General features: G+C 57.0%; 1 protein-coding gene across 1 annotated transcript in view; it reads left to right on the top strand.

Annotated features, from left to right (window-relative positions):
• Positions 1–1,416: 1,416 nt before the first annotated feature.
• The window catches only part of dcp1b (decapping mRNA 1B), a 260,055-nt gene continuing 246,912 nt past the window's right edge, over positions 1,417–14,559 (top strand). Inside the window, exon 1 of the mRNA XM_072484612.1 lies at positions 1,417–1,575. Within this exon, the coding sequence (XP_072340713.1) occupies positions 1,435–1,575 (141 nt within the window). The 5' untranslated portion in view covers positions 1,417–1,434. The remainder of the gene's footprint in view (positions 1,576–14,559) is intronic.

The raw sequence follows: 14,559 nt of genomic DNA, 5'->3' as shown, positions 1-14,559 counted from the left end.
CTGCGTGCATTCCGGCCTTGGCGATAATGGCTCTGATACGGGCGAAGGCCTGCTGTACCTCGGCCGTCAGGGGAAAATGGGTGGACTGAATGAGTGGGTGGGCCTTGTCTGTATAGTTTGGCACCCACTGGGCGTAGTACGAGAAGAACCCCAGGCAGCATTTGAGGGCCTTGGGGCAGTGGGGAAGGGGAAGCTCCATGGGGGGGCGCATGCAGTCGGGATCGCGCCCCAGAACTTGCTCTAAGATGTGTGGCCACCCACAGCAGCTGGCAAAATGGCTGCTGAATATTTATACTCCGCCTACTGGGTGGAGCCAGCAGGCAGGGACTACCGGCAAACCTGTAGTACAGGTCCCACCTTATATCGCCTAATACAGGTGCAACAGTGGTTTACCACAATCCTGTGAGGTTCCTCCCAATTACGGGGGAGGCTCTGCCCCCCCCGCCCCCCCCCCCCCCCCCCAATCACCTGGGGAGTCAATCTCCAAGGTGTCAGAGGGGAACCCTGTACAATATAGGTTTTGGCCCTGTTTGGCATCAAATTCTTCCCCGGTGGTAAAGTGTCCAAGCGTCATGGGCCTGGGTGAGGAAAGAATGAGTCTGTGTGAGAGTGTCACAGCAAGCTTAGGACTGGGAATGAGTCAGACACACACCTTCCCCATCTGCTCCACCCTCCCCAAAAATCTTTCCACAGCAAGTCGGGAGAGGAGGAAATTCAGGCCGAAATTTCCGACGCCGACTTTTGTATGAGTTCTGCTGACGCCAGGTCAGAGTGTTTACCACCAGGGGCGAACCCAAGGTCAGTGTTAGTTAAACCCAGCTCCTTAGCTTGGTCCTTGTAATGACCTCCAATTGGCATTATTGGTTGGCCAATTGGAGTATGAGCTCCCTCAATGATAGCTCATTGAGGGGGCCCATATAAGCACCTGTGTAGGCTTTGTGAGGCAGTCTTAAGTTGACTGGAATGCTAGCAGTACTGTTTGGAGCGGCTCTTGTATATAAAGTTATTGCAAATAAACACTAGTTTGGTGATGGAATCCCTGCCTCCTGTGGTTTATTACAGTCCTGGTCTCCAGCCCTTCCTTGACCAGGATTTAGGGCCTAGTCTGCCTCAATTGCTCTGCTTCTTAAGCATAAAGGCAAATAAAAGGTTTCATTGGTTAGATCTGCTCTTGGTACTTCTTAATGGTATTTTTTCTAATGAATTACTATTCTTTTTAAATTACCACTCTATTGCTTAATTTGACATTGATTTAAATTCGTGTTTAATGTTGAGCCAAACATTACATTTCTGAAATGTGCCCCCACGCCAAAAGATTGGACAATGCTCCAGATCAACTGCTCATTTTTCCTGTGTTCGATGGTTCTGCAGGTGACGGTCTTGTCTGACTCGATTTCTCCAGCAGCTGTTGTGTTGCCTGTTTGCTGTGACAAGATGGCGGCGGCGGTGTCGGGGAGCAGATGTCTTGATATGAGCCTCGCAGCGTTACAGAGGCAGGATCCTTACATCTTTCATATTGTGGATGTGGCCAGTCAAGTAGCGCTTTACACCTTCAGTCAGAGAGATAATGAATGGGTGAGTTTAGTGCGAGGAAAACCGAGTTTGGGGACTTTCTGTAACGTAGTGAAATGACATCGCCACTGCTGCTGGTGGGAGGTGAAAGGACAGATTGCTGATATTGGATTTGGCGTTACTTCGAATGCTGTTGATGGACTTTATATGTCAAATTATGTTTCTCCTATCATTTTGTTAAATATGACAAACGTTCAGCTCACAATTTGAAAGATGTGTATTGGAGAATGTAAGATATTTGTAGACGATTCTCAGACCGTACAAAATAAAACTAAACAATATAAAAACGTTGACGAAAAGTAGATGCAACAAAATTAGGCAGACTTTCGGAAAGTGGTAGTTTTGCGTAACTTCCATGTATTCAAAGGCGTATAGAACTGTGATGCATGGAATGTTAAAGGCCGAGAAAATTTGATACAATAAAAATGGTGCTAAAAGATTAACCACACAAATAATTAGGGCCAGCAATTTACAAATATCAATGTTCTTTTGTATAGTCTTGACAAGCTTTTGCTTTACCTCGCTTGCACAATTCTTTTCTGGACTGAAGGAAATCTAGCATGCAGTCATAAAATTGTAATTTCTGGTGTATTTTATTACAATATATTTTCTGCACCTGGCCAACTTATAAAACAGGATGGTATATTAGCGTTTTTAAGAGTTATCCTGTTTTTGCATGTTTTTATAGAACAGAGCCCCCCCCATCCTCCCCGAGTAGTGAACAAAAATCAGAACTCAGTATTTTTCTAAATCTCCCAATTGCTGAAGTAGGTGACATTTCCCATTGTTGTAGAGATGGAACCTTGTTAGTTGTACATAAAATGGGCAACCTGCAACACGAGTGAATCCTGACTACGAGACACCTTGATCAATGTAAGAGTGCAAGATTATCTTTCACAACCACCTCACCACTTTCCCGTAAGAATTTAAATCAATTCCATGCAAACAATTCTAAAGAGCCAAGATGTCGGATTTTTGTTTGAAGGGTTTTGTTTGAAATTGATAGATGATGGGGCTTCTAAAAGTAGTTGACTGAAATCTGACAGCGTATGTATGTTGTACAGTTAAATAAGTTTGTCTCAAGATAAAATAAAAATAATGGTAACGGCTAAGTTAACATGTAGGTGAAAATGCAATTCAACTGTTTGAATTGCACCTTCCCCCCCATACCTTGTACTTTTGCTGTGGTGTTGTTCCTAGCTTGTTTTGCTTTAATTATTTTTGATGTGTAATTTACAAATGATTTAGAACTGGAGTGCAGTGCAAAACAGATCACATATGCAAATTAACCTTGGTACTGAATCTTTTTCAGTTTGTTTGGTTAATCCTTCCTGGAATAACTATGTTGGGGATTAGGAATTTTTCCATTTCAGACACACTGTTGGCTCCAAGGGTTTTGGGTTTCAACAGCTTTTCCAGCCCTAAATATATGCCTGACTGACCTGTGTGACATTTTAGCCATTTCACACACAAAACATCCAACGTAATTAGTGTTAAATTTAGGACATGTTTTGCACAGTAGATCCATGCCCTAGTGATTAACTGCACTCTTTCCATGAAGAAATCTTGCAGACAGTAGATGTGAAAATTTTGATTCCATTGGTCTGAGCTTGGTTTGAACCCAGCCAGTCTATCAACGCCTGATACTTTAGTTTCTTAAAGGAAACAGTTTAAAAAAATATATATATTTATTCAAACTTTTCAACAACCCCCCCCCCCCAACAAAAAGAAAGAAACAACAACACAACAATCCGAAATTATACATTGGATTTCCCCCATATACAATAACCCCCCATATAACATTTAAAAACACAAATAGGGAAAAAAAAACACCTTCACCCAAACGCCACCTCAAAAAAAAAAAACAAAAAAAAAACACCCTCCCTCCCCCCTGCCCTTGGGCTGCTGCTGCTGCTGACCTCCTCCTAACGCTCCGCGAGATAGTCTAGGAACGGTTTCCACTGCCTGGAGAACCCTTGCACAGACCCTCGCAAGGCAAATTTTATCCTCTCCAGCTTGATGAACCCTGCCATGTCATTGATCCAAGCTTCCACATGAGGGGGCTTCGCATCGTTCCATAGTAGCAAAATCTTCAGCCGGGCTACCAGGGACGCAAAGGCCAGAATACCGACCTCTTTCGCCTCCTGCACTCCCGGCTCGTCCGATACCCCAAATAATGCCAATCCCCAGCTCGGCTTGACCCGGGCGTTCACCACCTTGAACATAGTCCTCGCAAAACCCATCCAGCGCCGGGCACGACCAGAACATATGGACGTGATTTGCCAGGCTCCCCGAGCACCTCCCACATCTGTGCTTCACACCAAAGAACCTACTCAACCTCGCCCCTGTCATATGCGCTCTGTGAGTAACTTTGAACTGTATTAGGCTGAGCCTGGCGCAAGAGGAGGAAGAATTAACCCTATTCAGGGCATCAGCCCACAGACCCCCATCTATCTCCTCCCCAAGCTCCTCCTCCCACTTGCCCTTTAACTTCTCCACCGAGGCCTCCTCCTCTTCCTTCAGCTCCTGGTAAATCGCCGAAACCTTGCCTTCTCCAACCCATACACCCGAAATCACCCTGTCCTGAATCCCACATGCCGGAAGCAGCGGGAATTCCCTCACCTGTTTAGCACAGGGCTAAATCGCTGGCTTTGAAAGCAGACCAAGGCAGGCCAGCCGCACTGTTCGATTCCCGTAACAGCCTCCCCGAACAGGCGCCGGAATGTGGCGACTAGGGACTTTTCACAGTAACTTCATTTGAAGCCTACTTGTGACAATAAGCGATTTTCATTTTTCATTTCACCTGCCGCCTCACAAACGCCCTCACTTGCGGGGGTAGCCCAAACTTCTCCAGCGCCCCATGGCTCGCAAACGCCCCATCGATCAACAGGTCCCCCATTCTTCTAATCCCTGCCCGATGCCAGCTCCAAAACCCCCCATCCATCCTTCCCGGGACGAACCGATGATTCTCCCGAATCGGGGACCAAACCGAGGCTCCCACGTCGCCCCTGTGTCGCCTCCACTGCCCCCAGATCTTCAGTGTCGCCGCCACCACCGGACTCGTGTACCTTGTCGGCGAGAGTAGCAGCGGTGCCGTCACCAGTGCCGTCAGGCTCGTGCCCACACAGGACGCCATCTCTAGCCTCTTCCACAACGCCCCCTCTCCCTCCATTACCCACTTATGGATCATCGCCACATTGGCTGCCCAATAATAGCCACACAGATTCGGCAACGCCAGCCCCCACCCCCCCTGTCCCTGCTACGCTCCAGAAACACCCTCTTCACCCTCGGGGTCTTATTCGCCCACACACATCCCATGATGCTCCTGCTTACCCATTTGAAAAAGGCCTTGGGGATCAAAATGGGAAGGCACTGGAACACAAAGAGAAACCTCGGGAGGACCGTCATTTTGACCGACTGCACCCTACCCGCTAGTGAGAGTGGCAGCATATCCCAGCTTTTAAAATCCTCCTCCATCTGCTCCACCAACCGCGTCAAATTGAGCTTGTGCAGGGCCTCCCAACTACTTGGATCCCGAGGTACTGAAAGTTCCTTTCCGCCCTCTTCAGCGGTAGCTCGTCTATCCCCCTTCCCTGGACCCCTGAATGCACCACAAAGAGCTCACTCTTCCCTACGTTGAGGTTATACCCCAAAAAGTCCCCAAGCTCCCGAAGGATCCGCATGACCTCTGCCATCCCCTCCATTGGATCCGCCACATACAACGACACCCGGTGCCCCCCCCCCCCGGACCAGTCCCCTCCATTTCCTGGGCTCCCTCAGTGCCATGTCCAACGGCTCAATTGCCAGTGCAAACAACAAGGGGGAATAAGGGCCACCCCTGTCTCGTCCCCCGGTACAGCCAAAAGTACTCCGATCTCCGCCGGTTCGTAGCCACACTCGCCACAGGGGCTCTATATAGCAACCTGACCCAACTGATGAACCCCTCCCCGAACCCAAACCTCCGCAACACTTCCCAAAGATACTCGCACTCCACCCGATCAAAGGCCTTCTCCGTACCATAGCTGCCACTACCTCCGCTTCTCCCTCCACCGAGGGCATCATAATCACATTGAGGAGTCTCCGCACATTTGTATTTAGCTGCCTACCTTTTACAAATCCCGTCTGGTCCTCATGAATCACACCCGGGACACAGTTCTCAGTTCTCGTAGCCAGTACCTTCGCCAGCAACTTAGCGTCAACATTGAGGAGCGAGATCGGTCCATACGACCCACATTACAATGGATCCTTGTCCCGCTTCCAGATCAAACAAATCCGCACTCTGGACATTGTTGGGGGCAATTGCCCCCCCCCCCCCCTCGCCTTATTAAAAGTCCTCACTAGCAGCGGGCCCAGCAGGTCCACGTATTTCCTGTAGAATTCAACCAGGAACCCATCCGGCCCTGAGGCCTTCCCCGCCTGCATGCTCCCCAATCCTTTAACCAGCTCCTCCAGCCCAATCAGCACCCCCAAACCAGCCTCCTCCTCCACCCTCGGTAACCTCAGCTGATCTAGGAATCGTCGCAACCCCTCCTCCCCGCTGGGGGCTCAGACCTGTACAGATCCCCATAGAAGTCCCTAAATACCTTGTTTGTTCTCACCGCACTCCGCACCGTATTCCCCCCTCTATCCTTAACTCCACCAATCTCCCTCGCTGCCTCCCTCTTACGAAGCTGATGTGCCAGCATCTGACTCGCCTTCTCCCCATACTCATACATCGCCCCCTGTGCTTTCCTCCACTGTGCCTCTGCTTTCCCCATGGTCAACCGGTCGAATTCCGTCTGGAGGTTCCGTCGCTCCCTAAGAAGCCCCTCCTTGGGGGCCTCTGCATATAGAACATAGAACAATACAGCGCAGTACAGGCCCTTCGGCCCACGATGTTGCACCGAAACAAAAGCCATCTAACCTACACTATGCCATTATCATCCATATTTTATCCAAAAAACTTTTAAATGCCCTCAATGTTGGCGAGTTCACTACTGTAGCAGGTAGGGCATTCCACGGCCTCACTACTCTTTGCGTAAAGAACCTACCTCTGACCTCTGTCCTATATCTATTACCCCTCAGTTTAAAGCTATGTCCCCTCGTGCCAGCCATTTCCATCCGCGGGAGAAGGCTCTCACTGTCCACCCTATCCAACCCCCTAATCATTTTGTATGCCTCTATTAAGTCTCCTCTTAACCTTCTTCTCTCCAACGAAAACAACCTCAAGTCCATCAGCCTTTCCTCATAAGATTTTCCCTCCATACCAGGCAACATCCTGGTAAATCTCCTCTGCACCCGCTCCAAAGCCTCCACGTCCTTCCTATAATGCGGTGACCAGAACTGTATGCAATACTCCAAATGCGGCCGTACCAGAGTTCTGTACAGCTGCAACATGACCTCCTGACTCCGGAACTCAATCCCTCTACCAATAAAGGCCAACACTCCATAGGCCTTCTTCACAACCCTATCAACCTGGGTGGCAACTTTCAGGGATCTATGTACATGGACACCTAGATCCCTCTGCTCATCCACACTTTCAAGAACTTTTCCATTAGCCAAATATTCCACATTCCTGTTATTCCTTCCAAAGTGAATCACCTCACACTTCTCTACATTAAACTCCATTTGCCACCTCTCAGCCCAGCTCTGCAGCTTATCTATATCCCTCTGTAACCTGCTACTTCCTTCCACACTATCGACAACACCACCGACTTTAGTATCGTCTGCAAATTTACTCACCCACCCTTCTGCGCCTTCCTCTAGGTCATTGATAAAAATGACAAACAGCAACGGCCCCAGAACAGATCCTTGTGGTACTCCACTTGTGACTGAACTCCATTCTGAACATTTCCCATCAACCACCACCCTCTGTCTTCTTTCAGCTAGCCAATTTCTGATCCACATCTCTAAATCACACTCAATCCCCAGCCTCCGTATTTTCTGCAATAGCCTACCGTGGGGAACCTTCTCAAACGCTTTGCTGAAATCCATATACACCACATCAACTGCTCTACCCTCGTCTACCTGTTCAGTCACCTTCTCAAAGAACTCGATAATGTTTGTGAGGCATGACCTACCCTTCACAAAGCCATGTTGACTATCCCTGATCATATTATTCCTATCTAGATGATTATAAATCTTGGGCGAAATTCTCCATTATCGGCGGAAAGTCCGCCGATCGGCGCAAAAAACGGCGCAAATCCCACTTGCGGCACGTCATAAAAATGGGCCGATAGTCTGCGGCCCGAAATGGGCTAGCAGCGACGTAACGGGATCCGCGCTTGCGCAGTGGTTCACGCCGTGCAGCGTCATACGCGCTGCACGGCGTGACGGCTCATAAGGCCGCGCAGCTCCCCCCCACCCGACCGGAACAGCCGACCGCAGCACCCGACTTGATGGCTGGCCGTCGCTCAGCCCCGAAGTTCGAGTCACGCGATGTGGAGGCGCTCCTGGACGCGGTGGAGCAGAGGAGGGACGCCATGTATCCCGGGCACGGCCGCAGAGTTGCCCCACGCCACAGCCGGCGTCTGTGGAGGGAAGTGGCAGAGGCCGTCACCGCTGTGGCCCTGACACCACGGACAGGCACCCAGTGCCACAAGAAGGTGAACGACCTCGTCAGAGCAGGCAGGGTGAGCCTCCCCCATATCCCCCCCTCCCCATATCCCCCCTCCCCCATATCCCCCCTCCCCCATATCCCCCCTCCCTCCCCCATATCCCCCCTCCCCCATATCCCCCCTCCCTCCCCCATATCCCCCCTCCCTCCCCCATATCCCCCCCTATATCCCCCCCTCCCTCCCCCATATCCCCCCCCTCCCTCCCCCATATCCCCCCCTCCCTCCCCCATATCCCCCCCTCCCTCCCCCATATCCCCCCCTCCCTCCCCCATATCCCCCCCTCCCTCCCCCATATCCCCCCCTCCCTCCCCCATATCCCCCCCCCTCCCTCCCCCATATCCCCCCCCTCCCTCCCCCATATCCCCCCTCCCTCCCCCATATCCCCCCCTCCCTCCCCCATATCCCCCCCTCCCTCCCCCATATCCCCCCCTCCCTCCCCCATATCCCCCCCCTCCCTCCCCCATATCCCCCCCTCCCTCCCCCATATCCCCCCCCCTCCCTCCCCCATATCCCCCCCCCTCCCTCCCCCATATCCCCCCCCCTCCCTCCCCCATATCCCCCCCCTCCCTCCCCCATATCCCCCCCCTCCCTCCCCCATATCCCCCCCCTCCCTCCCCCATATCCCCCCCTCCCTCCCCCATATATCCCCCCTCCCTCCCCCTCCCCCATATCCCCCCCTCCCTCCCCCATATATCCCCCCTCCCTCTCCCTCCCCCATATCCCCCCTCCCTCCCCCATATATCCCCCCTCCCTCCCCCATATCCCCCCTCCCTCCCCCATATCCCCCCCCTCCCTCCCCCATATCCCCCCCTCCCTCCCCCATATCCCCCCCTCCCTCCCCCATATCCCCCCCTCCCTCCCCCATATCCCCCCCTCCCTCCCCCATATCCCCCCCTCCCTCCCCCATATCCCCCCCTCCCTCCCCCATATCCCCCCTCCCCCATATATCCCCCCTCCCCCATATCCCCCCCCTCCCCCATATCCCCCCCCTCCCCATATCCCCCCCCATATCCCCCCTCCCTCCCCCATATCCCCCCCCCTCCCCCATATCCCCCCCTCCCTCCCCCATATCCCCCCCTCCCTCCCCCATATCCCCCCCCCTCCCTCCCCCATATCCCCCCCCCTCCCTCCCCCATATCCCCCCCCCTCCCTCCCCCATATCCCCCCTTCCCTCCCCCATATCCCCCCCCTTCCCTCCCCCATATCCCCCCCCTCCCTCCCCCATATCCCCCCCCTCCCTCCCCCATATCCCCCCCCTCCCTCCCCCATATCCCCCCCCTCCCTTCCCCATATCCCCCCCCTCCCTTCCCCATATCCCCCCCTCCCTCCCCCATATCCCCCCCCTCCCTCCCCCATATCCCCCCCCCTCCCTCCCCCATATCCCCCCCCTCCCTCCCCCATATCCCCCCCTCCCTCCCCCATATCCCCCCCCCCTCCCTCCCCCATATCCCCCCCCCCCTTCCCTCCCCCATATCCCCCCCCCCCTTCCCTCCCCCATATCCCCCCCCCTTCCCTCCCCCATATCCCCCCCCCCCACACAGGAGAAGCGCGCACACAACAATAGGGAGCATGTGAGGACTGGAGGAGGGCCCGCTGATGAGAGGCCACTGACCGTACACGAGGAAAGGGCCCTGGAACTGGCTGGCGGACCTGAGGACCGGGAGGTTGCTGATGCAGAGGTCGGGGGCCCACGAGCAAGTGAGCCATCAACAGCCCGTCCCCATATCCCCCCTCCCCTATATCCCCCTCCCGTATCACCTGATCACTGCCTGATGTCTAACCATGCATGCTTCATTGTGTATCGCAGGACCAAACGTCCAGGCACCCATCCCCGCAGATGCACACCGGCCGCAGGATGCCCCTCGGAGACCACAGGAGACGGAGAGACCCGCACCCTCCAGCATGCGACGCCCGCAGGATGCCCCTCGGAGACCACGGGAGACGGAGAGACCCGGACCCTCCAGCATGCGACGCCCGCAGGATGCCCCTCGGAGACCACAGGAGACGGAGAGACCCGCACCCTCCAGCATGCGACGCCCGCAGGATGCCCCTCGCACACCACGGGAGACGGAGAGACCCGGACCCTCCAGCATGCGACGCCCGCAGGATGCCCCTCGCACACCACGGGAGACGGAGAGACCTGGAGCAACAGGGAGATGACACCCCCGTCACGTGCGGGAGCGACAACCCAGCGACGAGGGGGGCAGCCACAGGCCCCCGTCACATCCGAGCCAGGACACCACTATCCAGGACACCCCTACCCGGGACACCCCTACCCAGGGCAGCACTACCCAGGACACCCCTACCCGGGAAGACGAAATACCGGACAGTGACTCAGAGTGGATGGGTGGAGACGAACCCCCACCCCAAAGTGCCATGGAGTCAGAGTGGGACGAAGAGCACGACACAACGCCACTGCTGTCACCAACACCCTCCACCATCGCAGAAACACTCACCACGGTTGGGCACTTTAGTGATGAGGCGTCTGGTACACTCATTGGTGCGCACAACACAGCCGTCCCGGTATAGCAGGTGGAGGTAGGAGCAGCAGAGGGACCGGGCGGTCTGAGGGCAGCCCAGGCCAAGCGAACATCTGCCGCCCAGATGGACCCCGGGTTCCTGCAGTTACCACACCCACACATAGATCCGATGCAACCACCGACACGGAGACGAGCGAATAGGGTGACGGGTGGCTTGCGGCGGCTGCGGTCGCAGGTGGAGGAGTCCACCCGCGTCCAGGAGCTGGGAGTGGTCCCGGTCATGCGTGCCACCCAGGCTGACACCGCACGGGTGGCGTCCGCGGTGGAGGCAATGGGTGCGACGGTGTCAGACATGGGGAACGGTTTGCGAGGCCTGGGGCCTTCCGTGCAGGCGGCGTCTGTGGCCCAGGAAATGGCTGCCCTCTCACAGGAGGCCATGAGCCAGTGCCAGCGCCAGATGGCAGAGGCGCTCAACGCCATAGCCCAGTCTCAGCAGGCCATGGCCCAGTCTCTGCAGGCCATGGCCCAGTCTCTGCAGGCCATGGCCCAGTCTCTGCAGGCCATGGCCCAGTCTCTGCAGGCCATGGCCCAGTCTCTGCAGGCCATGGCCCAGTCTCTGCAGGCCATGGCCCAGTCTCTGCAGGCCATGGCCCAGTCTCTGCAGGCCATGGCCCAGTCTCTGCAGGCCATGGCCCAGTCTCTGCAGGCCATGGCCCAGTCTCTGCAGGCCATGGCCCAGTCTCTGCAGGCCATGGCCCAGTCTCTGCAGGCCATGGCCCAGTCTCTGCAGGCCATGGCCCAGTCTCTGCAGGCCATGGCCCAGTCTCTGCAGGCCATGGCCCAGTCTCTGCAGGCCATGGCCCAGTCTCAGCAGGCCATGGCCCAGTCTCAGCAGGCCATGGCCCAGTCTCAGCAGGCCATGGCCCAGTCTCAGCAGGCCATGGCCCAGTCTCAGCAGGCCATGGCCCAGTCTCAGCAGGCCATGGCCCAGTCTCAGCAGGCCATGGCCCAGTCTCAGCAGGCCATGGCCCAGTCTCAGCAGGCCATGGCCCAGTCTCAGCAGGCCATGGCCCAGTCTCAGCAGGCCATGGCCCAGTCTCAGCAGGCCATGGCCCAGTCTCAGCAGGCCATGGCCCAGTCTCAGCAGGCCATGGCCCAGTCTCAGCAGGCCATGGCCCAGTCTCAGCAGGCCATGGCCCAGTCTCAGCAGGCCATGGCCCAGTCTCAGCAGGCCATGGCCCAGTCTCAGCAGGCCATGGCCCAGTCTCAGCAGGCCATGGCCCAGTCTCTGCAGGCCATGGCCCAGTCTCTGCAGGCCATGGCCCAGTCTCTGCAGGCCATGGCCCAGTCTCTGCAGGCCATGGCCCAGTCTCTGCAGGCCATGGCCCAGTCTCTGCAGGCCATGGCCCAGTCTCTGCAGGCCATGGCCCAGTCTCTGCAGGCCATGGCCCAGTCTCTGCAGGCCATGGCCCAGTCTCTGCAGGCCATGGCCCAGTCTCTGCAGGCCATGGCCCAGTCTCTGCAGGCCATGGCCCAGTCTCTGCAGGCCATGGCCCAGTCTCTGCAGGCCATGGCCCAGTCTCTGCAGGCCATGGCCCAGTCTCTGCAGGCCATGGCCCAGTCTCTGCAGGCCATGGCCCAGTCTCTGCAGGCCATGGCCCAGTCTCTGCAGGCCACGGCCCAGTCTCTGCAGGCCACGGCCCAGTCTCTGCAGGCCACGGCCCAGTCTCTGCAGGCCACGGCCCAGTCTCTGCAGGCCACGGCCCAGTCTCTGCAGGCCACGGCCCAGTCTCTGCAGGCCACGGCCCAGTCTCTGCAGGCCACGGCCCAGTCTCTGCAGGCCACGGCCCAGTCTCTGCAGGCCACGGCCCAGTCTCTGCAGGCCACGGCCCAGTCTCTGCAGGCCACGGCCCAGTCTCTGCAGGCCACGGCCCAGTCTCTGCAGGCCACGGCCCAGTCTCTGCAGGCCACGGCCCAGTCTCTGCAGGCCACGGCCCAGTCTCTGCAGGCCACGGCCCAGTCTCAGCAGGCCACGGCCCAGTCTCAGCAGGCCATCGCTGAGGGCATCGGCGCCAGTGGCCATGTGCGAGCCGGCGTCGCACTGTCACAGACAGGGTTTGACAACCCCCTGGGCTCCATGGCTGCAAACCTGCAGACCCCTGTCGATACCAGCACGGGCCTCCAGGACTGGCAGCGCCAGATGTCGGGGGCGCGTCGGATGGCCAGTCCGTTCGCATCCCCCACCCATGTAGAGGCCTGGGGGCCATCGGGCACCCCGAGGGAGGAGGAGGTGGTGTGGTCCGTCCCGGCTCCCTCTGTAGGGGAGGTCCCGGTACACCGCGACACCTCGGACTCCCCCCCCCCTTCCGTCCCAGGTGCATCGGGTGGGCAACGGGCAGGACAGGCTGGCAGCTCGCCATCCCAGTCGCCCGGGCCGCAGCCTGGCCCATCTAGGCCAGGACGCCCCAGGAAACGGCCGCCAAAGGGATCCAGTGTCAGAGGGCAGGAATCACAGGAGTCCACCTCCAGTTCTGCTGTACCGTCTGGGGAACCACGTAGACGTAGTCAAAGGGCCCGTAAGGCCAAACAATTAGACACTGAGTAAGTTGGCACGGGTGCAGGGCACAGATGAGTTTATGGGGCTAGGGCACGTGCATGAACTCCTTTGGTTATTAAAGTCAATGTTACACCTACCAAAGCTGCCTTTGTGCTCTGTCCAAAGTGTGCGGGCATGTCATGTACGTTGAGCGCAAGTGTGTGTGTGAGGGGTGGTCTTACCTCAGCCCCAGGTGAGTCTGCCCCCTTCCCCCTGGGCCGCCATCAACATCCCCCGGGCAGAGGACGGGACCGTGCGCTGCAGTGTCACAGCCGCATGCAGGGATGGTCCGGGTGGATGGTGGTACTGTGGCCATGGGTCAGACATAGTCCAACGATGTAGAGCCAGGAGCTCATCGGAGGCGGGTTGTCATCATCCTCCATGGCCTGCGATAGACACGCGTCCACCCGCAACTGGGTGAGCCCGGCCCGTTGTGCCGCCGGTGGATCGGCAATTGGGGGGGGGGGTGGTGTGCATGCGGGTGGGGTTGGTGAGGGTGCTGGGTGGGTGGATGGGTGGGGGGTGTGGGTGGTCGGCTGTTGCCATGGTGTGCGGTCTGTGGCCATACTACCCGATTCCCACGCCCATCTAGTCAGTGAAGCGGGCATCTATCAGCCTGTCCCGTGCCCGCTGGGCCAGCCAGTAACGGTGGACAGCCACCCGCCTGTGTCTACTCCGTCTGCCCTGACCATTGCCCCCATCCCCCTCATCTGGGGAGGACTGCGCCTCTTCCTGCTGCTCCTCCACTCCGCCCTCCTCTGCCTGCGGCACATCGCCCCTCTGCTGGGCTATGTTGTGCAGGACGCAGCACACCACAATGATGCGGCCAACCCTATCTGACCGATACTGGAGGGCGCCCCCAGAGAGGTCCAGGCACCTGAAACGCATCTTCAGCACGCCAAAGCAACTCTCGATCACTCCCCTTGTCGCTACATGGGCATCATTGTAGCGGTTCTCCGCCTCATTGCGTGGCCTCCGTGTAGGCGTCATCAGCCACGATCGCAATGGGTAGCCCCTGTCGCCCAGCAACCAGCCCCTCAGCCGGGGATGGCGTCCCTCGTACATGCCGGGGATGGATGACCGCGACAACACGAATGAGTCGTGTACACTGCCTGGGTGACGGGCGCAGACGTGCAGGATCATCATGCGGTGGTCGCAGACCACCTGTACGTTCATCGAATAGGTCCCCTTCGTATTAGTGAACACGGCCCTGTTCTCTGCAGGTGGCCGCACCGCGACATGCATCCCATCGATCGTGCCCTGGACCATGGGGAACCTGGCAATGGCAGAGAAGCCCACGGCCCGGGCATCTTGG

The sequence above is a fragment of the Scyliorhinus torazame genome, chromosome 19 (assembly GCF_047496885.1).
Source record: "Scyliorhinus torazame isolate Kashiwa2021f chromosome 19, sScyTor2.1, whole genome shotgun sequence".
Lineage (NCBI taxonomy): Eukaryota > Metazoa > Chordata > Chondrichthyes > Carcharhiniformes > Scyliorhinidae > Scyliorhinus > Scyliorhinus torazame.
The sequence above is the reverse complement of the archived record's forward strand: the minus strand, read 5'-3'. Positions and strand labels throughout refer to the sequence as shown.